The 24,025-nt window shown below is 49.0% G+C and overlaps 1 protein-coding gene across 3 annotated transcripts in view; it reads right to left on the bottom strand.

Annotated features, from left to right (window-relative positions):
* Positions 1-960: 960 nt before the first annotated feature.
* The window catches only part of FRMD5 (FERM domain containing 5), a 381,630-nt gene continuing 358,565 nt past the window's right edge, over positions 961-24,025 (bottom strand). Inside the window, exons 8-15 of one of the 3 annotated variants that reach the window (XM_024118363.2) lie at positions 17,869-17,957; positions 14,774-14,837; positions 14,059-14,150; positions 11,169-11,243; positions 10,541-10,609; positions 9,512-9,618; positions 2,774-3,117; positions 961-1,898 (exon numbers count right to left, since the gene is read on the bottom strand). In XM_024118363.2, the coding sequence (XP_023974131.1) occupies positions 1,827-1,898; positions 2,774-3,117; positions 9,512-9,618; positions 10,541-10,609; positions 11,169-11,243; positions 14,059-14,150; positions 14,774-14,837; positions 17,869-17,957 (912 nt within the window). In that variant the 3' untranslated portion in view covers positions 961-1,826. Of the gene's footprint in view, positions 1,899-1,951; positions 3,118-9,511; positions 9,619-10,540; positions 10,610-11,168; positions 11,244-14,058; positions 14,151-14,773; positions 14,838-17,868; positions 17,958-24,025 lie in introns of those variants that run through there. The other 2 variants (XM_024118364.3, XM_024118361.1) reach the window with 2 other exon arrangements.

Raw genomic sequence — 24,025 nt, 5'->3', positions numbered from 1 at the left:
TGCATCTTTCTTTAATGTGAATATGAAAGGTCAGAGTCGAGGCTATCACTCACTGCATAGAAACACCATATTCTACAGACTGAGGTAGGAACACTACACTAAAAGGTAATCTGCTATGTTGCATAAGACAGTAGATATCCAGGTTAAAACCAGCCCCCCTATTTCCTGACAGCCTTTTTCTTCTCTGAGTCTACTTTTTACTCCAATCCTGTGCTAATAAAGCCTTTCCTGTGTAGATGACAAGTGGCAGTGGCTAGTTGGTTCTAAGCAATCCCTAACCTTTACTAGGATCTCCCTCAGTTTTTGTCTTGTCACTTTGAAAATAGATGTTTGTAATTCTGCCCAAATTGTTGCTGGTATGGAAATGATCACACAGGCCCTCTTCCATGCTTAGATTCTGGCTGCGTTATAGCATTCCAGCGCTTGATCTTGCTCATCTTGGCATTTGCTGGTTGGTTGTTCGAGCACCCTTTAAACAAGCAACCCCAGTGCCTCTACTAGGAAATGATCCTGGATCTTTAACACATGTCAGGAATTTGAGCAGAGCTGACCCTCTTTCTGCTTACACACTGGTAAGGAGCAGTTTTATTGTCTAGATCGGGGTTGGCAAATTATGGCCTGTGGGCTAAATTCAGCTGTCTGTTTTTATAAATAAAAATGTTATTGGAACACAGCTTTGCTCCTTTGTTTATGTATTACCTATAGCTGTTTTGTGATAAGATGGCAGAGTTGAGTAGTTGCCAAAGAGTATGGCCCACAAAACCAAAATAAAAAATATTTACTATCTATCTGGCACTTTACAGAAGAAGTTTGCCGACCCCTGGTCTAGATAAAAGGGCAATTAAAATTTCGAAACACAGCACCACCCCCAACCTTAAAAAAGGAAAAACTCCGTTTATTCTATGGCTATTAGATTCTATATATGGACATGGTTCTGCTGTCTCAGAGGACAAACTAGGGGAAAGCAGATCTACACGTGACTCATTCTTTTCTGCATTTGGGGCTGCCCAGCATCATAGGGTGTCAGCAGCTGCTCCACTGTTATGTGGGTCCCAGGAATATGTCCACTGACTGTCCTTACATAAGAAGTCCTCAGGCCCCAGATGACTTAGAAATCTCTCCCTGAGATGAAAACAAGATCTTGTGTGTGAGTGGTTGTAAGAGTTGCAGAGCTCGGGCCTCGGACCCCACACTCACCCTCCACATGCTGCGCTTCTGCATGCTTCCACGGCTCCCCTCGGCAAGGATGGCAAGTGCTTTCCTACAACTTTCATTTTCCCAGTGCAGAGGCTGACGCTAGGGGGCAGTATTTCTACATCTAAGTCTTGTTCTCTGCCACATTCACCTTCTTTTGTAGGCATCTCTTAGAACTCCTATTTAAAGAGATTCTTTTCCTGGTCCCTTCCCAGGCTGTTTGTTGATCTTGGAATTCTATTTTCTGAAGCTTTTCATTCTCAGGATCAGTTTCTTCCTTGTATCATTTAAGTTCATCAGGCTCTATTTTTCTTAATCCATAAAGTAAAAACAAAATATGAGTTGATAAGAAAATACATTTTGTTGTTAAAATATAAATTGAAAGTCTTTTTTTGGGGGGACGGTGTTGTACAAAATAAGTACTGCTCTGTGATCTCAACAGTCTCTCAGGTACCTTAGCTCTGGTTTCTGTTAACTACACTTAGTCCTGCATTTCTGACAATTCTATCCCTGGCACCACTGAATTCACCTAATGCTTCTGGAGCACTAAAAAAGTCTTGAGGTTCTTCAGCAAAAAACCCCACAGAAGTCTAAGTTCATTATACAAAACTCATGGTGATGCCCACTATGATCTAGTCTAAGGGGACAGACTTACCCCACCCCTGCTGCTGCTGCTGTAGTGGTGGTCCCTTCAGATGCCCACTCTGCTCAGATTTGAAAGAAATAAAAGGAAAAGAAAATCCAACTCAGACCATCATAAGAAGCAACTTTCCATTTAATCATTCTACATGGATGTTTACTTTGTTTTAAAAGCTCTGTCTGGGAAGAAAACCTAGACAGTCCCCATTGTCCAGACCCCTGGCCTGCCCCGCTGAGGCTGCAGTGATGAGTCTACTGGAACTGAGTAGGAAAGCTCCTGCAGAATACAGAAGACAACAGCTCTCTAGTCTCCAACTAGTGTCCCATCTACTAGGTGACACTACTGCGAGAATCAGTAATAATAAAATAAATTATTTTTGATATTTTCAAAATAATACACATCTATGAAAAATCAAAATTCAAAACCAAAAATTTTATCCTGCAAATTGGGAGGATGAGAAAGAGAGTCGCCGAGCCTTTCTTGAAAGAACCTCTGAAGGAAATGAGTTTTCCCAGTTAGTTTAGACAAGGCGTGAGCCTATCCCTTTCTTCTTCTGGGAAACGACCCTCCTAGGCTCTGGACTTTGAGTCATGAGAGGAGGACTTGGTACATGTGCCGATGGTTCCGCGATGGGTCCCATTGCTGGGAATGGGTAGCCGGGCTCCTTGGTCCACCTGGCTAGTTATTGGGAGGATTCATACCTTCTCAGGTGTCAGTGAGCAGGCTCACCAGTGAGCGGATTTTGCAGGCAAACCATCGCCTGAGGGGACAAAAGTATTGATAGTGGAATTGTTCAAACTCGGGGGTCTGGCGGATATCGCGGAAAAAGGCAATGTCAAGGTCAGACTCAGTAAGGATGATCAGGAGGAGGAGCAAAACAAAGAGGAGTCCCATGGTCACAAGGAGCAAACGGAGGACACTTAAAACAAACTTATTCACCTGTTCCTCCTCTGGCCTGCCGTGCCCCTGACACAGGGCCCTCAGCTCTCCCCCAAGGGCCTCCATCTCTGCAGCAGTTGGGGTGCTGGCCTCAGACTCCTTCTCCTCCTCAATGCTGCAGGTGGCCCCATTGATCTGCCGGGAAAGCAGCATCAGCTCCAGGCTGTGCTCGGCCACAGGGGTGGGCAGCACGCTGTCTGCAGGGCTGTAGGCCTCATCCGCGATCACGGCGACTCGCTCATTGCTGTCTGCCCGGCTGCTTCTCACGTGAGGCAGGAAAGTGTCCCCGTGGGAGGAGGAACGTACCGGGGTGGAGTGGGCACTGTCCCGTAGGGACTCGAGGCCTGGAAAGGCAAAAGGAAAATGAGCAGGCCTTCTGTGTGCTGGCACCCACTTCGCTGTCAGGCGGAGGCAGCACCTATCCTGCTTTATCTGGTCACTGAAATCTTAGGAAGCCCCTTTGCACGCCCCACGTGACCAGCAGCAATGGCCACTGCCCTCTGTTTTGATGTATCAAGAATAGGACAAGAGAAGCAGCAGGAACTAGAGTGGCATTGGTTGAAAGTTTCTTTCTTTTTGCTTATAGTTTTGGCCATATTGGTTAAAGATTCTGCCTTTCCTGCCTTTGGTGTCCTAGGCCTGTCTTTAGCCCAATTTGAAAGAGAATTGCAGACTATCCCTGACCCAACCAGAGCTGGGGTCATAGTTCAGGGACCCGAGGGCCTTGAGAGGCAGGAGTGTGGAGGAGACTGTGTTTTGCCCAGCTGGGCCTCATCATTCTGGAGCCGAGTGTCCTCCTAACAACCCGGCACACAGCTCCTTGAGCTCATGAGCTCATCTTTTGGATTTCTGCATTTGCTATCAGTCTCCTCAGCCTCCCAGTTCTAGCTCTCCTGACTTTGTGGGAGGTAAAAACCTGATCTGCTCTTCCTAAGTGCTCTCCCTCTCTTTTCACCTTAGACTGAGCCGAGTCCAGAACAGGCTGACAGCTCCCCTTGCTTTAGCTACTCCAGAGTACAGAGGGGTCTCTGAGACAATCTTGTTGCATCAGTGGGAAATCCTCTTACATTAGTTAGGAGAAACAGTCTTCTGCCCCTAAAACTACTCATTATCTCCTTACTTTCTTAGATGGAACATTTCTTTCTTTCCTGGGCTCAAAGCTCTAGTAGGGAAGAACAGGAGCTGGTTACTCCCCTCAACCAAACAGCAACCACCCAGGCCAGAGGATGTCAGAGCTCAGAGTCACCAAGTGTGGCCCATGTCATAGTGCTCCCAAGGAAATGGCTTCTTGTTTCAAGTTCAGTGTCTGTATTTTCTACTCCTGGCCCTATTGGTGGTTCCAGAGTAGCTCTCCCTGCTTTTGTGGTCCACATCAAGAGAAGCTCGTCCCCTTCTGTTGCTCTGAAATCGACCCTGACTGCCCCAGACAGCTGGACACCCAGCTAGTAAAGGTAAGACCTAACCAGGGCCGATTACGGAGTTTTCTGGTTCTGGGCTGGCTTCAGAAGCCCCAAGTTCTCTTTTAAAAGGTGCCAGTAACATTTCAGAAATAGTGTATCTCATCTTCCTTGGCTTCCTTGGTAGGTGGCCAGTTGTAGCCAGGCCGCCTGCCTGCCCAGCCTGCTGTAGCCCGTCTCAGCATACACACAGTAAAAGATTATCCATAGGAACGAACCCTGGGTTACGAACAAGTGGCTGGCATGGGCACGGGAGATGGTAGCCCCCTGCTATCCGCCTCTGCTCCCCACCACCTCACCATTAGTATATTAGCCGCAGCTCTCAGCTCCTGCTTTCAGAAGCTGCACGGTCCTGGCTGTATTTCCTTTGTCCGTATGCTATAAAATACTTAAATTTGTATAATGTTTTAAACTTTTTAAAGCACTTCCATTTTATCTTTAAACAACTTCATGAAGTGGTGAGGGCAAGAGGTTACAGTCACGTGGTTGGTTGTTACTGGCAAAGACAAGGGTAGAATCCAAGCCTCTTTCTATTCCATGGTGCTAATGATCATGCTGTTGGATTCCAGGGAGTGGAACAGGCCAGGATGAATTAAGTCAACAGCCTGCACCTGCCTTAGACTTAGGTCCCAATTGCCCAAGAAACTGTTGTGAAGTAAGGTGAAATTAAGAGCCTGTCCCTTGTTTCAGAGTCTTTGATGTTCCTCTGCTCTCTGTTTTCCCCAGTGTTCCTCCCTTCTTCCCCCATTTGCACGTGTGTAGCATGAGAAACACGTACCTGGGAGTGTGAAATGGGTTTCTGATAAAACAAACCTTTCCAGGCTCCGATCTTACATGTTGCTGGCTCAGCTCCTTTCCCAAGTACTCTTCTGGATCCCTGTTCTCTGGAACCTCAGCCCCGTTGCACAGGGCACCTCACACCCTTTCAAGGGCTGTCCCCTCACAAGGACAGCTCTGACTGCCAGATCTTCTAATGTATGACCAGCATAGCTGCCGGAAGCCACTTAGTGCAATCATAGCCTGGCCTACAATTCAGCCCTAAGCTTGCTGGCGAAGGTGAGAGGCAAAGGCTGTGACATCAGAAAGAGCAAATCAGAGGGACACCAGAAGCCACATTATAGGAGTTGTTGGTGCTCTCAGTAAACAAGATAATGGCTACATATGTATTTCTAAGTAGAGAGCCTGACAAAATTACTCAGTAAATGTCAGTCTTCTGTTCCCCCAACAGACCTCACCTGTAAAGTTAAGGTTATTCCTATGCTAGGTTAGTCCTGTACGGAATTTCAGGTTTCACTAGAAACCACCACTCGCCTCAAACCTGTTATTCTGGGACGGATGGGGTGGGTGCCGTGGGTGGGATCTGGGTGAGTGGCACAGCAAAACAGAGGGTGTCTTTTTACCTTGGAGGTGCTCCAGCTGATCGCCTTGCCCAGAGGTGGCTCCCAGTGGGCCGGGGGGCACAGTGGTCAGGAGCCTACCCTGGAGCCGGGGCCCCATCCTCAGGATGCGCACACTCAGGGGCCGAAGGCAGTGATTAGTCAACCGGAGCTGAACTCGGACTCTGGTGTGAATCTTAATCAGACTCTTCCCCATGGTGGCCCAGGAAGGCAGGTACTTCTTCAGTGGAAACCAGCTGATCTCTTCGTGGGAATCAGCCAGGCAGGGAATGTACAGAGGGAAAGGATGGGAAACCAACTGATCTCACGCCATGGCAGCCCTTTCGCAGTGCCTCCCATGCTGGAGAGAAAAGGTTGGCTCTGAGAGTCTCAGAGCAGACTGAGCTGCAGGGAAAGAGCAGCTCTGAGAGGCCAGCGTTATCAGGGGACTGGATTCAGTCAGAAGGACTTAGAGCTATAAAAGGTAATGCTTTCCCAGTCAGTAACTGTTTCCCTGAGGCCCGTATAAGGGCCCCAGACCTCTCAGAGGGTGAGGAACAGAGAGGGCAGGGAATAATCCCAGAGAGTAGGGGAAATCGGGACTGTCCCAGAAAATCCAGGATGTGAAGCTACAAAGAAAATGGCTTTGGGTTGGGTGGCTCTGAAGTGTGAGGCGGTGGCTCTGGGGCTGGAAATGGGCTGCATCCCCTCCTCCACTGGGATCTACGCTATTTGTCTGGCTGCCCCATGGGGCACAATGGGTGAAAGGAACTGACATACCTGAGCGTCCTCTCTGGGTCAGGCCTGTGCTAATAACATGTGTTATCTTGGCATCCCCGAGAGCAGAGGGCAGGGCCAACCAATGCAGTCTTCTTTTTGAGGGTCTCAGCTCATTGAGATTACATGGTTTCATTCAAACTGTAACGTTACGTTAATGGTTTTGCAATTTTCCCCACTGTTTTTGGAGATAGCATACAAAGCTTTCCCCTGGAAAAGGCAAATGGTTTCTGTGATATTAATTTATGTGCCGTATGGACTATAGGAAAGACAATCCCTGATGGAGCGTGAACCAATTTCAAATGTCCATAACTTCCTGGGAGTTTTGATGGTTTGTGTCCTTCCTCTGAGGTCCCGCCGTGTTAGGTGCTTTAAAGGCAAAACCCCCTCTTGAGAGATGATGCAGCTGAACTCTCACCTCCTGAAATAATCCATTCTTTATTTCCCCAGGCTTGATGATCCCTGCACTGATAGAGCCACTCAACTGCTAAAATCTTGTATTTTTTTTCACATCCAAACCAGATGTCCATCTGCCTCTCCTCACCCTGAATTACATTCTGCCTGTGAGTTTCATTCCTGCCAGGGCAGTTCTGAGCTTCTACCCACGCCCTTCTGAGTCTAATGGGCCCCGAGGGCCATGACCGGGGATGAAGACTGTGCTTGTCTATAGGCACCACTGGGCACGGGGTGTAAGGAGCACGTTGGCTTGGGGAGTAGCACGTGGAGGCCTGCTGTGTTATAATCTGCCAGGTGTGAAGTTCTGAGCCTAAGCTTTTGAGGCCGTGCCCTGGCCCTGGGGTGGGGGGGTGTCTCTGCTCTAACAGCTTTCTGCACCCTCCCCTGGCATTTTGTAAGCATGGGTGACAGTTTTGTATGTTGAGGAGCCTACTGCTGCTACAATGGGAGAAGACAGGTTCTGGGAGGAGGCTGAAGGCACAGCCAGAGCTGGTTGGGAACTGAGGCAGCCTCACAGCTCGTCTTGGGGGAGCTTGAGGATGCTTCTCCCCACCTCTGAGTTGTTTTGCTAACCCTGCTTGGCAGCTACTCCAAATGAGTTATATCCCCACATGGATGGCCTCAGTCTTCCCTCTTCTGGGAATGCTGGTTTTACTGGACATTCTTCCATATGCTGGGGAGCAGTAATGCCTGAGGCTGCTCTCCTATGCGATACCTGCATTAGGGCCAGCTTTCCCCCAGGGGTGGCCTTTTCTCTGGGAGGACAGCTGTCCCGACTTTCTGCAAGAGCCTTGGGATGAACCTGGTGGCTTCAGCCTCAGGACAGATGGGAACAAGGGCCACAGAGAGGGGAGAAAGTTATGTTTCCTCAAAAGAGGAGAAGACAGTCCACTTTCCTGAGATGCACACCCCAAAATAAGAGAGCTGGGCTCACTTCTCCCGCTCAGCCTAAGATAGGAGGGAAAACCAGGGGGCTGTGTCTGATGATGGCCAGATCTCAATAATTCCATACCTTGCATAGCAATTATACTTGGGAGTTTCCAAGGCACCCTCCCCCAACCCCCCACCCCTTTCTACAGTGGGGGCAACAGGCTCAGAGAGGTTAAGCAACCTGCCCAGAAAATGTGTGGCACAGCTCTTATTTTGATCTCATCCTTGACTTCCTGACCAGGGCTCTTTGCATTGTGCTTGCTGCCTGCCCAGTAAATGCTTTCATCTCTTTAAAGTACTTGCACATACATCAGCTTCCTCGAAACCCATGGGGTTTTACAAAATGGAGCAGCTAAGGTACTCACATAAATAAGGCCTTTGATGGTGGTTGCCCAGCCAGGGTTCTCAACCCCTAGACTGTTTGTAGTTTTACACCATACTCAGGTGATGCAGAGTCAGTGACACATTGTAAAATCCTAAACACAAACCAGAGATCCTCCCGGAGGAGCAGCAGAGCAGTGTCCTTCCTAACCTAAGCGATTCTTCATTTTCATTAACAAGCAGCATTCCCACAGAAAGGGCAGAGGGCCTTCCCTCCCCAGCTTCCAGGAAAGGGACAGGTTTGAAGCAGTCCTACTGCTGTGTACAGCTGCTTGTGATCTTCTGAGGTCCTACAAAACATTGTCTTCAGGGGACTTCCCTGGTGGCGCAGTGGTTAAGAATCCGCCTGCCAATGCAGGGGCCATGGGTTCGATCCCTGGTCAGGGAACTAAGATCCCACATACCGTGGAGCAGCTAAGCCCATGCACCACAACTACTGAGCCCACGTGCCTAGAACCCGTGCTCCACAAGAGAAGCCACCGCAATGAGAAGCCCCCGCTCACCGCAACTAGAGAAAGCCTGTGCACAGCAACAAAGACCCAATGCTGCCAAAAATAAATAAATAAAAAATTAAAAAACCCCAAACAAACAAACAAACAAAATGTTGTCTTTAGGAAGGAAAGCACTCAACTTTATACCTGTATCAAGCCTGTGGGGCAAGCTGGGTCAGTGACAACAGCTGGAGGGCAATCTTCCCAAAGTCTCCTAACAGTATAAACTGCCCAGAGACTGGAGAGGTATCAACCCCAGCTACTGGGTCATCTCGTTCAGTGAAAATACACAGACTTTGTCTCTCTTCCCACCTCCACCTCCTCCAGAGCGAGGGAATGGTAGAGAGAGAAGGGGCATATTGGATTTCCTGAGACAATGTTAAAGAATTCAGATAGCAAGAAGACATTTCTACAACTGAAGTAGAAGGTGGTGGCAGCTACTGGGATGCTTCAGAACCAAGAGTTTTCATTTCTTGGTTAACTGCCTCAGCCACCCTGATCCTTTAAGCTGTGGAAACTGGTTATCAGATCTGGAACACAAGTGAAAGAAAGCCTCTGATGGAAATCAATTTCAGAACTGCATGGAACCTGGTAGCTTCCACATACAAAGTTCTCTCCCAAACGTTTAGTCTGATACTCTTAGATCTACAAACCCCTCCTGGACCACAGCTCATCAGGGCTGGATGGGATTACCCTTCACCTGACACCCAGCTGGTGTTCCCATTGACTGGATGAAACATTCTCCCCACCGTTGGAGAAACTTGCTGCTGTCTCTAGTGCAAATTCACTTCTTTTCAAGGTCCCTGTGAGGAACTGGTCCAGGTGACAACTTTGGAGGAACCCCAGGTCATCTCCAGAGCTCATGCTCACCTTCCATGATGGAGATGTGAACAGCTCTTCTCCGGGTCCTGGGGACGCTGCTCAGCCTTGGGCCATGGGTTATGGAGGGACAGCTGCGGCTGGGGACCATCCCTGCTCTGAGGTTAAAGAAAAAAAGAATTCTGTTGACTTAGTGCACTGACAGATGTGGTCAGGACTCAGAGTTGAGGACTGGTTACTAGAATTGCCTGAGAATTGCCTGGCTGTGTTAAGTTTTGTTTTGTTTTAAAAAATCTTTAATGCCTGCTTTCTGCCTTTAGTCCCTGGATCCCAGTCAGAGACACTACTTCAAACTTGTCAACCTCCTTATATCCCAGACCTACCCGATCCTTTCTTTAGTGTGGCAATGGTGCCACTGGTCCCTGGGCAGGATTGTCAGAGAGTAGAGCCCCAGGATATGTGGTGCTCCTAAAAATGTGCCTAAGACTGATATGCAGCCTCCCCTGACTTCCCACAGAGGCTGCTGGTGGCAGGGGGCTCTGTGTGAAGGCAGGTAGTAATGCTCCCATTTCCAGAGGTCAGGCTGGTTAGCAAACCCCAGACCTTTTGGCCAATCATATTCTCCCTCAGTCTTATGAGGTTTTAGGAGATGGCCTCCTGGACATGCATGATTTACAGTTATACATAAAGCATGGATCCTGAAACTATTTCAGACCTAGTGTGACTGGCTTCCTGTAATGGACTGTTTACAGAGCCAGTGAAATCTTGCTGCTTGGGCATGTCCTCCAAGGTCTATGACCAATTTCAGGACCTGGGATGATGGTAGAGAATTACCCAGGAAGGTGGCTCCTGGGTCTGATGTACTGTCTGCATTAGCCCACCTTCCCTCATTCTCCATCAGGGCTTAGGGAACCAGGGTCATCCTGTTCCCATGCCTTTGGCTGAGATGGGTCTCTTCACCCTGCTGCCCTGTTTAGAAGCCATCATGGCCAGAATCTTCACAGTACTCAAACTGCTGGCTCTTTTAAGATTCTGAGATCTGAGCTGGACCTGGTTTGGGGATAAGCCCCTGGTGCCTACCTGTGTATTTCTGGTGGCTCCCGTTTGATCTTGGCACTGGACTCCATTACTTCCTTTGCAACTCGGCCACTATAAGTAGTATAAATAAAACAAGCAGCAAAAAATGAGACTGTTCCAGGACTGAGCTCCTCTGTAAGATCTCAGATACTTGGGCTGAATTGGGAAGTGGCCTCTTTGGCCTACCCCTTCCCAATGTTTAGGCCACTGAGTGGGGCTTGCTTTCTGGGGTGAAGAGCTCTAAGGCGTCCTGACAGCTCTCTATCTCTGCGGTCTTTGGGATCTTCCATTCTCATTTAGGAATGATTCCTCATTGTCCAGCGTGTTCCAAAAATATTGCCAAAAAAATGAAATCTTTAGATAGAAATGAAAGGAATCACTCTTACAGTTCTTATTTTGCTGCTTTTGTAAGGGCAGGAGAAGACACACATTTTAACCCCTACAGGCAAACAGCTGCAGGGAAGGAAAGAAATAGTCAAAGGGTTAGGAGACAGGAGAATTGGATGGAAACCTCACACTTCTTTGGAGGTTCCCAGTGTCTTTGTTCTCAGGGTAAGGACCACTGGGCCACCCTTCTCCAGAGACGGGTCTGAAAATAGGTCCATAACGGTTACTTACTGTCACTATTTACCTGTATCGGAACCGGCTCCCTTTAAAGAATAAATTGCTGCTGGACACTGTGCGGACTTGGCTTGACTTCTCCAGCCTGCAGCAAGGCAAAGTCCAGTGTGAGACATGGCCTGCAATGCCTTACAGCCTAAGGCTGTGTCTCCAGCTCCTTCCAAAGGCTACTTGAAGAAACCCTTCAGGAAAAGGCCCTTCACAGCCCTGCTTGTCTCTGACTCTCCTTTAGCACCTGAGGGCCGTGTTCACGGTCTCAGTGCTATGGACAGGCATGCTGCAACCCACTTCCACGTTAGGAGAGTGAGGGCTCCCCAAGAGTGCCTCATGGGTTCACCATGGGGACTGAGAGAATAAAAGGGAAAGAGAATGCCACCTGCTGAATCTCAGCCAGGCCACTGGGTTAGCAGTGTGACCCTGGGCAAATTTTTCCTCTCTTAGCCTCAGTCTTATCTGTAAAATGATGGAGCTGGGACTGCTTGACCTCAGGAGTCCCTTCCAGTTCTAGTATTTGAGAATTCGTGTCCATGTCTGGGTAACTGTGGGTGGAGAAGAGAGTAGTGCCCTTCCTATTCCATCTCCTTCTTGGAGAGAACCTAAAGTATATTGTCACATTAGAGACTCTGAGAAGTCGTGAAATGAAGAAACTAGCTGAACTTTAATAAAAGTTCCACCATTTGTTTGAACTTGGAACCATTTGCCCTCCCCCAGAAAGCCCATTAACACCACTTTCAAGGCTGTGAACAGCTGAGGTGGAGACTCTGGAAGCCACACCCTTGAGTGACTGCTCTGATCCCTGTACTCCTGTCACTTAGAAAGGGAAGCTTGGGCAGAGCTGCCCAGATTGAATCTCCCAAGACCTGACCCCATCCACAACACGCCCTGGGTGCCTGTAGTGCTAACCCAGCCGGGAACCGAACTGATCTGAAGCCTTTGTCCGGAGCGGGCAGTGAACATTTAGGGAGTTGTCCCTATGATCCATGAACAGCAGGTGCTGGGGACACCATCCCCACCTGTCTCAGGGCTCCATGAGGCTCTGAGCCTACTTACTCTCCTGTCTGAGCACATTCTTTTTTCTTTTTTTTTTTTTTTTTTGGTTTAAAATATTTAATACGTGTTAGACACGTAAAATTATTCTTATCTGCGCACGTTCTTGAGTCTGCCCGGCTCCCTTCAAAGCACTAGGCCAAAAGCAGGGCAGGGATCTGTCCATGACAGATACTCCGAGTGAGGCCGAAGTGGCTCCTGCTAGCAACTTGGCATAAATGGGGGTCTGGCCCAGGATAGAGGCTTTTAACAACGAATTAGTCATGGAGAAGAGTGAAAAGCGGCCTTGGTTTCCAGTGTGGATGCTGGCAATCTGTTAGGGAAAGACTCAGAAACTGAGTTTGGTCACAGGTTCAGAAGCACAATTCTGTTCCCATGGCTCAGACGGAAAAACAAAGGAGGGCCTCCGGAAATGGTGCTGAAATGTTTTCTTGGCTTTCCTTGGACAGCCAGGGACTGAATAGGAGGGAAATGTGACCACATGGAAGTCTTCCGAGTGTCTTCTCCATGAGAAGAAAGAAGCCCACTCAGGTGAGAATTCAGGCTGCCCATTCAACTCACCCCTGATTCTGGTATCAAATGCAGAGAATTTATTATACAACTCAGAAAGCCTGCCCAAGAAACAGCCTTTGGGGGCCAGGATCCCACAGCAGTCAGCAGGTAGCAGAGTCTGTTGAGTGGGGAGGAAGATGGTGCCCTCCCAGCCCAGAGCAATTCTGCTCTGGATCCTTCAGGTTACTGGAGGGAGAACTATGGCCTGTCAGGGGAGGAATATACCACACATTCTGTCTTATGTTGTTCTGATTAAGATGCAGCTTATTAAAGCATAAGTCATGGCATTCTATTTTAAAAACAAGACCAAGGGTTGTGGCGAAATACACTTTATCTGGCATCACCCCAGTTTCTCGATGGGCTATTTCTTTGCTCCCTAATGCTTTTATAACAACTTTTTGTGTGTGTGTGTGTGTGCGGTACGCGGGCCGCTCTCTGTTGTGGCCTCTCCCGTCGCGGAGCACAGGCTCCAGACGCGCAGGCTCAGCAGCCATGGCTCACTGGCCCAGCCGCTCCACGGCATGTGGGATCTTCCCGGACCGGGGCACGAACCCGTGTCCCCTGCATCGGCAGGCGGACTCTCAACCACTGCGCCACCAGGGAAGCCCTATATAACAACTTTTTAAATCAAAGAAAACTGGGCACAAAAGCCTCAATATACTTTACAAAATCATTTGTTAAGCTAAGCTCTCCTTTGCCCCAAAGCTGCTATCTCAGTAACAGTCAAGTCCTTGCTTCCTCCAGCTACCCCACCCCCGGCTCCTGAGCACTTGGCCTGTCACTGGCAACACCTCTGTCAGTGACACACCAGGAAGGGCTGGTATCAACCCCAGCTCAGCACCAGGCCACCCACTGGGGAGCGGGCCCCAGAGTCTCTCCAAGGCTTAGGGAGCTGCTCTGGGCTGCGCCTGTTCCTTCATAGAGCTATTGTATTCTGGGCTCTGAATGGCTCCAAGGGGCCAGCTTTATTCAAGTCAGGCACCTATGGGCTTTCTCTGGCCCAAGCCTTACCCTGAAAAGACCCAGAACTGCTTTGCCACTGGGGGCTGTCCAACGACATCTCAAGGTAGACACCTTGGGCAACTCCACTGACACACATTCCCAGACATCAGCTCTGACCCTCCAGGCGGTACAGACAGCCACCCGGAAAGGGGTCTGAGTTTTATAAGGAAGCTCAGCCTTGTCACCTCATGTCTCCTTTGTCAGAGTCGCTCAAACTTTCCTGCCCATTGTTCCTCTTAAAGTAGCTTCTATGGCTTTGGCCCTGATAAAGGCGGTTCCCATCCAACGTGTCCACTCACTTGTAGAAGGCTTGGTTCTCTATCCCACATTTCCAGAGGTGCTTGCAGGCTTCTGGAGTTGGAGCAAAATATGTGAGAATAATTTTCTTTTCCTACAAAAAACCCCACATAGAAACAGCTGAGTGTGGATGGCGAAGCGAAGGGTGAAGAGGGCCAGGACACTGAGCCCTGAGCTGCCTGAAGGCTCCCCAGTGCTCTCAGGGAGAGGCTTCAGATGGGGAAGGGGCTGCCTGGAGGGAAGAGAAGCCTGCAGCACCCACAGGACAGAGCTGAGGTCAGTGCAGAAGGGCACACCTGGCAGGTCCAATCAGAGTAAGTCTCTGCTGGCACCGCTTGAACCAAGTGAGCCCTCCCCAGAGAAAGTGGCACTCTCAACTGGAATTTTCTTTTCTTTTTTTTTTTTTTTTTTTTTTTTTTTTGGTATTTATTATCTTCCTGGAATTTTCATATGGAAGCAAAAGAATCTTACTCTGTACTTCCTGGAGGTATGGAACCTCTGAGGGTCACCAGCATCCCTGAGGAAGTCACTGTGCTCCAGGACCTACAGCCACCTCTCGTCATCTCATGTCTCCTCACCTCCAGCCTTGACCTTGGTCCCGGCTTGGCATGCAGGGGGCTTAGCTCTGTCTGGATGGACCACTGTGGTTCAGCCCTGGCCATCAGGAGCCACCCCAGTGCCCCAGCCCTCCCTGAAGAGAAGGAAGCCAGCACTCACCTCTTTCTGACTTACGTACAAATAAAAAGTCTTTCCTTCAAATTTCAGCTTGGTCACCTCATTCCTAGAAGCACAAAGAGAGTGCCCGTCATCTCACTGTGGGCTGCTTGCTCACAGCTAAGTCTTGTAGATGCACAGCCCACCCCGACTGGAAGGGGCTCCAGGCACAGACACAGTTTTAGCCAAAATTAGAACTGAAACAAGACAGCAGCGCAGGGGCCTTAGAGAACAGTTGTTGTAACAGTTCAATCCACAGTTTTCTGGTCAATCACACTATAATAATAGGGTGATAGGAGGATTTCGGGCTCATCAACAGTGGCTGTAAAAGGGAAACGTTTGCATGGGAAGTGAGTCTAGGTAGAGTGGTCCTGGGCCATTTCAGGATTTGGTTCATAACACAGGTGCATTATCTGGATGGGACTGTCAAATGTAAGATGCCACAGGTAGCTGATGAGGCCAAAGTTCAAGATAACAGCAAATAATGAAAAACAATGCGACCAGGTTCTGAGGGAGTTGAGTCTTTCAGGTGACTGTGCCACTGGATGGAAAATGCAGTTTAATGCAGACAAATGTCAAACGATCTCAGGGAGGGGGGCAGGGCAACATACCAAAGAGAGAGAACAGATTACATGGAACAGTCATGCAGCGTACTGACCAGGAAAGGGGCTTAGGGGTTTTTGTAGAAAAATCCTTGAAGCCACCAGCCCAGTGAATGGCTGCAGTAAAAGAGGCAAACAGGATACTGGGGTACATCCACCCGCAGGACAGACACAAATCAGAAGAAGTGACATGGTTACTGTACATGGCACGACTTAGACCTCACCTCCACATACTGCTCTCAGCCTTGGTTACATTTACAAAATGGAAAAATGACTGGGGTCTTAGGTGGATGTCCCTGAGAGCCAGAGAACTAGGCCTCAGCATTGGTCACTCCTCACTTCCCTTCCATTGGCCTGACACAGCTACCCTCTGGAGCCTGAAGGCCCTCCTGCCTCACTGGGGGCAGAGTCTTTATTTTTCTACCCAACTGGGACCCCCCAAGGAGGTCTGACAATGCATAATCTGCTTCCACTTGGCTTCTTCCTCTTTGCGATTTCTAGGGAGAGTTCCTCAATATCCCAGAAAGTAGCAGAAAGGTAGTGAGAACAATGTACCCAATTTACTACTGGGCAAAACTCAGGGGACAGAGGAAGGTCACCTGTTCCCTGGAAATCATGGCTGGGTCAGGATGAGAGCTCACAACTTCTGACCACCAGTTCTGAGCTAGTACAAGCCACATGGGATTCCTTCCCTCCCAATCAATCAATCTCTCATACAGAATACAATAAATATCAACTGATTGATATATAAACAAGCACACAGATCATCCTAGGCTTCAATAAGCAAGATAGTGAAGTAGGAAGTTTTCTATTGGAAGTGTGATTAAATTTACATCTATTACTTTAAAGGTGAGGCATATGAAGAGATGTCCTGAAGAAATGGGCTGTGAGAGAAGCTATAGAAGGAAAAGGGCCTGGGACAACCCAGTGAGCAGCAGGGCTTCTGGAGGACAAGGATACTTTAGGGACTACAGGCCCGGGTGTGTCCTACCTGTTTCTAGCTAAAACGCCCCCTACCAGCCACCTCATAAGACAGCTACCCTGGTTGGAGTGTGGCCAGGATCCGGGCCTTCTAAGGAACATCAGACAACCCAGAGATCTCCAAATAGCAAGTGCTCCTCACTGGGAGAGCGGTGGCCTGACCCTGTTCATTGTCTTTTTCTGAAAAGTATCTTGTTGGACAGAAGACCCCAAACCCTCACCATCTTCACCCAAGGAGTGCAGTGAGTGGGCCAGCTTGAGAAGGGGTAGCAAATGGGCGTGTTGGGGAGCACACGGATTAGCCCAGTGCAGCAGGCCGCCCTGGGAAGGGGTTTTCTGGGGAATGGGGCCTGGCCGGGCATGTCTGGGGAGCAGTTTCACAAGCACTGTGGTTGATCATCATGTCGCCAAGCTTCACAAGAGCCACAAGGGTTGGAAAGGGGGTGTCTGTCCACAAGCTATCAGGGGAGCTGAAGAGGATGTCGCAGGAGAGCTGGCCTGCAGCATCCCCAGCAGAAAGCTCACCAGGGAGCAGCTCTGTCCTCAGGTTCCCCGCTAGCTCTTCTTGAGAAGGTGGAGGAAACAAGACAGGAGCAGGCTTCCCTGGTTGAGCTCTGCTGGGCCAAGGTAAGACGCCTGTCCAAGCCCCTGAGAGGAGCTGGCCAGCTTAGACTTGGCAGTCTAAGGCCCAGGAAGCTTCAGAGATCACAGGGGCTTAGTAAAATATGCAACATGAGGCTGCAAGATGTTTGCATGGGCCAGAAAAAGGGTCTCTAGGAGAGCCAAACGTCCATCAACAAACCAGAGTCTGCTGCATCGGCTCACAGAGCCACGCAGCAGAACAGATTCCAACAGATGGGCGGAGAGGAAGCAGTTCCGAGCAGCTGTGGCTGCAGCAGTGGCTCTTGCCTGCTAGAATTGGGAGTGGGAGAGGCAGGGGAGGGAAGAAAGAGTGGGGATGTGACTCTCGGAGGCTGGAGGCTGAGGGCACCTAAGCCCTGAAGAGGGACAGGAGACAGAGCAGCATCTGTGCTCCTGCAGGCAGTGCCCACCGTGGGGTTTGGTCCGAGGAGGGTGTTTTGCCAGAGCAACAGGGTAACTTATATCTGCCCCAGGGGTCACTGCAAGCCCTCCTTCGTTAGGAGAGTGGGTAAGGAGTAAACATCGCTGCAGATGCTATGGTCCTCAGCAGGGGACAGTCCCAAGGACTCAGTTCTCATGGGAACTTTTGCTTCCCTAACATTGGCTCCAGCTCTAAACGTCTCTCCTACCCAGAACCCAACTTTCCATACCCTTTCTCTCTCTGGAGAGGCTGTTGGCTCTCAGGAACACCCCTGTGGAAGCACAGGATCCCTAGAAGAGACCACTGCCTTCATCAGTTACCATTATGGATGCAAGGCTTTGGAGAGGGCTCAGAACCAGAACTCGCCCAATCACAGACATAGGACATGGGAACCACAGCCCTTCCCAGTTGGTGAGGTATAAAAAGCCTGTTGTGGAAATAAAGATACTCACCATTTAATGAAGTGGACCCTCTTGTTTCCTTGCAGAACAACAAACCCAAAAGGAGTGAAGGCCAGAAATGCAGCATTTCCTGACACGTCCTGTAACACATAAAGATTTCTCATCAGGGTGATGCAGGCATAGAGGTAAAAGGGTGAGAAACACAGTTGTTCACTGGGGATACAGGGTTAATACTTGGCCGTTGGTCACAGAGTGAAGAGCCTGGCATTTGGAAGTAATAGCCAAGTTACTTACCTTTTCTGAGCCTCGGTGGCCTTAACTGTAAGTTGTAGATTATAATACCAATCTTAGAAAGCTGTTGTGAATATCCAAAGAGAACTGCAAACCCTCACACATTGCTGGTGGGATTGTAAAATGGTGCAGTCACTTTGGAAAGCAGTTTGGAAGTTCTTCAAATTGTTAAACGTAGTGTTACCATATGACCCAGCAATTCCACTCCTAGGTATGTACCCAAGAGAACTGAAAACTATGTTCACACAGAAACTTGTGCATGAATGTTCATAGCAGGATTATTCATACCGGCTGCAAAGTGGAAATAATCCAAATGTCCATCAGCTGATAAGTGAATAAACAAAATGTGGTACATCCACACAATGGAATACTATTCAGCAGTAAAAAGGAATGAAGTACTGATACCTGTAACAACACAAATGAACCTTGAAAACATTATGCTAAGTGAAAGAAGCCAGTTACAAAAGATCACATGTTGTATGCTTGCATTTATATGAAATATCCAGAACAGGCAAATCCACAGAGACAAAAAGTATACTACTAGTTGCCAGGGGCTGTGGGGAAGAGGAGATAGGGAGTGACAGCTAATAGGTACAGGGTTTCTTTTTGAAGGTGATGAAGATGTTCTAAAATTAGATAGTGGTGATTGTTTCACAAGTTTCACAATTCTGTTAATGGACTAAAAACCATCGAATTGCACACTTTGAAAAGGATGGATTTTTTTGATGTGTGAATTATATTTCGAGAAAGCTGTTGTGTGAGAGAGAGAATAGCAGTTATCATTATCATGACGGCCTGACACACTGGGCTCCCTCAGGAAAGTTTAGCTGAAGAAAATATAAGAAGCAACTGGCCAAGTGGAAGAGCTATCGCCAGCCCTGTGGCGCCTGAACCAACAAAGAGGCCTCCTGGTCACCTGTCACTATCAGTTGGTAAACACAAGGCTTGAGGTTCTACTGGGCAAAGAGGGGAGAAGGTACAGAAGCTGTAGGTCCTGGTTCCATCACGTGGGAAATGAGCTCCAGGAGGCCCAGGTCTTTTCTAGGCTGGGACAGGGCACAGAAAGCTGGGTGACCATTACATTCTCTCACCTGATAGCAGCCACAGGTGAGAATCTGCTCTGTCAGGCTGTGTGTTCAGGTGGCCAGAAAATTATGCCAGGCTGCTGATCAAATGGGCATGCAGGCCAGTTGTCTGGACCACAGCTCAGATAGTGCCATGGGGTCGGGGCCAGGCCCCTGATGTGATGGGTCCAAGTGCGGGCCGTGGCTGTCAGGCTCTCCTAGTCTCTCCCGCCTTCAGGCTTTGCCTCCCTGGCACAGATCTTCAGCCTAACCAGTCCTAAGAACAGTGGGGCCTCTGCAGGGTCTCATGAGCCTTGCCTCAAGGAAAAGTGCAGTTTTGCCTTAAAGCTATCTCTTAGAGTCAGGGTTACAGGAGTGAGCATCTGGGCCCAGGGAATAAACTAAATATATATTTTGCAAACATCTGAATTAATGCATAGTTGTTACTGTCCTTTCCTCAGGGTCTGTCGTGACCCCAACACTTGGCTGCAAGCACAGTGTCATTCAACCCACGGGCACAGCAAAATGCTGTTTAAAAATAACCTGAATGGAGATACTTTGAAGCCACGGGGCTGGGCTTCCCCCCACCTGTCATCAGGGCTTGGTGGTGGGTGCTAACAGCTGAGCACCAGCACTGCGCACAAACACTGTCCCTGCCAGGGGGCACCGGCATTAACTGGGCAGGCTGGCGGTGGCGGGGGGGCGGGGGGCGGGGGGTGAGGGAGGGCTCTGCGCGCAGGGTTGGAGGGTGAGTAGCAGGAGGCCTTCCGCTCACTGTGCAGGCAGGACCCGAGGAAGGCCTACAACTGCGGGTTTAGACAGAGACTCAAGGGTGGAGGCCTTACGTTATTTGTACTCAGAGAACAGGCCTGCAGGAGACGTTTATCAGGAGAATGTGTGAGGCAGTGAGGTGGGCCAGAGGGACCAGTGTGGCTGCCGGAGGAGGGGGGCGGGGGAAGCCCACACGTGAGCAGAACGAGGGGAGGGGCACAGTGGGGCGGGGGGTGGGGGAAGGTGTCTTCTGCTGCCTTCTGAAGGACAGGCCCAGGAGGAAGAACAGGCGGAAGGATGGAAAGGAAGGGCAAGGGCCTGCAGAGACTTGTGGATGGATTGTGGATGGTAGAGGAGGGGCGGGAAGCAGCGAAGTGGGCAGGGAAGGCCTCCTTCCAGGTCTCGCACTCCAGGCCCCTGTGGGCAACGGTAGCAGAGCACCTGCGCCAGAACCACGGGCTCCGGGTCAGTTGGCCCAGGTCCTGGCTCTGCACTCACCGCCCGTGTGGCCTCAGCCAGGTCCCTTCGTTGCCCTGTGTTTCAGGTCCCTCGCTGTCAAGTCAGGGTGGATGATATCATCTGCCTCTTAGGCTGTGCTTAGTAGGCACCCAATACATGCTAATGGTTGTGTTGTTGTTAATAATATAGCTGCTACTGATTAGCTGAGTTTATTGAACTCAATACAGACTCTCTTTTAAAAAAGCCTAACATTTTACGATTTTTCCTGATGCTGATGGATTTAAATTTTGCTACTTAGGAAAAGAGGGTGTGGGAAGTTGAGGTAGGAAGGGAGAAGTTACTCATTGTTAGGGACCATGGAGAAGGGGGATGTGGGTGATACATTTGGGATCCGGAGGAAAAGTGAAGTGGGCAGGAGGGGAAGGACGTCTGTGAGAGTCATTGCAGTGACAGGCCTGTCTCTGGCCAGAACAAAGGGAAGGGCAGGTCCTCCCACGAACTGGGTGGTGCTGGCCATCTGCACCGCCTGGACACCACAGGGCCGGCCTCCAACTGAAGGCAGGTATTGGAGTTAGAGGAGAACAGTCTCTCCTGACCAGACTGGCTGATTTGGAACAGGGAACAAACTGGGAGTAAATCCCTATTAAACACCAATAAGTATTCCTTATTATTCCAATAAGTAATAATAGCACCTTGTGCAATCCCAGTCTATCCTCCCATTTGAAGAGAGCAATTATCCAAACTGCTTCCAATGCAATAGTTGCAGATGAAGCTGCAAGGCCCTGGCAGGTGGGCATCCACAGTGCGGGCAGCTGGGATGTTTGCTACTCGTCTCTGGCACATGAGGCATGGGATTGGAATTACAGCAAGAAACCTCACATCTGGACCAGCATCAGGGAGTTCCCTGGTGGTCCAGTGGTTGGGATTCCACGCTTGCTTTCACTGCTGAGGGCTCAGGTTCAATCCCTGGTTGGGAACTAGGATCCCCCAAGCTGCACAGCACAGCCAAAAAAAAAAAAAAGAGCATGGACCTGCATGAAAACACAAACAGGCAGCCACAAGTTTCCCAGTTTCTTTCATCTAACAAGCCATTCTCCCTGTGAGCCTGCCCTTTGGATTTGTATGTGGAAGGACAAGTTACGTGACAAAAAGAGAAGGAAATGAGGATGAGAAGTGACGCAGATGGCAGTAAGCTGTTCCTCAGCTCTTCCATCTTATCAAGCTGGATTCTATCTTTCCTCCCTGTCCCCTACCCATCTCAATGCAATCAGCACCCACAGGACTGAGCCATTAATTATCTGGGAGGTGGAATAAAAACTCAGGTCTTGACAGCCCCACAGCAGATATCGCCAGGCCCGCTCTACATCAGGTAACAGTCAAAAGACTAGTTTGCTTCTATGGTTGTGAGGTGACAAATCTATTTTCAATTTTTCATCCTTGTGGAAGGAGCTTCAGCCTTGGTTTAAGAACCCAACTGTGCTTCTTATTTGCTCTGTAACCTACTCGCTTCTCTGGACCTCAGTTTCCTCATCTGTAAGATAAGGACAATAATACATACTCCAAGAAATACTATCGATACTTCTGTCCGATTTTAGGGAGCTGGCCTAAATGATGTACTGCCAGGACAAGGCCACGTGTTTTTCTTGGGGAGGGGATGGATTTGCACAGTCATTCATGTTCACGTGGAACCCACCATCAAACTTGACCTGCATCAATACATCATCATCAAACGTTCACCCTAAGATGATCACTCTGTCTAGAAAAGGATTTTTGGAAATCATAGTACTAACTGGTTCTTGGAAATAGGGACATCTGGCCATCTTTGCCCAGATCTACCTCCGGATACAATGAAGTAGGCTTCTGTCTGCTGTTCCCCAGAGGATATCCTGGATGTGACTGAGTCAGGACCACAGCATTCTTGGTTGTTAAGCCTCTCAAAGTCAGCCATCCCCTCTCTGGAGCACGACTGAAACTAATTCAGTCTGGGTGGATGAAGCCTCTATTATTCTTTAAAAACCTGAGAGAAGATTCCATATGCTCTTCCAGACAGTGGTGCCCATTCCTGAAAGAGCTCATAGCTGGGGACCTTCACATTCAATCAGTCATGAAAACCACCCAGTTTCAATACACTTAAACACAGCCACAAGAAACCAGAGTGGAAATGAGGAGGAGGAGGCAGGCACCCTGGAAGAGGCTTGGCGTCAACCCGTGACAGCTCAGAAATGGAAATCTTGGCAGAAACTTGCCACTTAAGTGGCTTTAGTTCTTCATTTTGGCAGTAAACCTAACACGCTCCCCGCAGTGTAGCCAGGAGGGGCCCACCTGAGGGTGAGGGCAAGTCATCACTGATACTTCTTGTTCTGCTTCTCTGAGGTCAAGGGCAGCATGTCAAGATGCGGAGCGGGTTTATTTAGAGAGGAGCTTTGGTAGCTGGATTATGAAAGTAATGATCCTATTTTAAGAGCAAGGGAATGACACTATCATTTTATTTGTGTGGTTGATCTAACCTAGATCCTGCTGAAAACAATTTTCTCCTGGTCTATACAAAACAGACATAAAGCCATTTGGTGAATTTACATTACATTTTTCTATGATGATTTCAGTAGTCTCGTAGGTCTTTTGTCCTCTCTTGATCAGAACTGGCAGTGAGTCCCGCTTTGTTCCTAAATAAATGCCATCTCTCCAGATGGAAGACCATGAATGATAACTGAAAGAGCACAGCACTGAGACTCCACAACTCCAAGTTCGAGTCTCAGTACCGTCCTTGCCACTAACACTGGACATGTTAGTTCCTCAGAGCTCAATGTTCTCATCTTAAAAAGAAGACAAGAATGTCTTCTTTTTTTAAAATAAATTTATTTATTTATTTTTGGCTGCATTGGGTCTTCGTTGCTGCGCGCAGGCTTTCTCTAGTGGCGGCGAGTGGGGGCTACTCTTTGTTGTGGCGCACGGGCTTCTCATTGCGGTGGCTTCTCTTGTTGTGGAGCACGGGCTCTAGGTGCGCGGGCATCAGTAGTTGCAGCATGCAGGCTCAGCAGTTGTGGCTCATGGGGTCTAGAGCACAGGCTCAGTAGTTGTGGCACACAGGCTTAGTTGCTCCGTGGCATGTGGGATCTTCCCAGACCAGGGCTCAAACCCGTGTCCCCTGCACTGGCAGGCAGATTCTTCTTCTTCTTTTTTTATTTAAACATCTTTATTGGAGTATAATTGCTTTACAATGTTGTGTTAGTTGCTGCTTTATAACAAAGTGAATCAGCTATATGTGTACATATATCCCCATATCCCCTCCCTCTTGCATCTCCCTCCCACCCTCCCTATCCCACCCCTCTAGGTGGTCACAAAGCACCGAGCTGATCTCCCTGTGCTTTGCAACTGTTTCCCACTAGCTATCTATTTTGCATTTGGTAGTGTATATATGTCACTGCTACTCTCTCACTTCGTCCCATCTTATCCTTCCCCCCACCCCGTGTCCTCAAGTCCATTCTCTACGTCTGTGTCTTCATTCCTGCCCTGCCTCTAGGTTCATCAGAACCATTTTTTTTTAGATTCCATATATGTGCGTTAGCATACGATATTTGTTTTTCTCTTTCTGACTCATTTCACTCTGTATGACAGACTCTAGG

This window comes from Physeter macrocephalus, chromosome 11 (assembly GCF_002837175.3).
Source record: "Physeter macrocephalus isolate SW-GA chromosome 11, ASM283717v5, whole genome shotgun sequence".
NCBI lineage: Eukaryota > Metazoa > Chordata > Mammalia > Artiodactyla > Physeteridae > Physeter > Physeter macrocephalus.
This window is presented reverse-complemented; position numbering and strand designations above follow the sequence as displayed.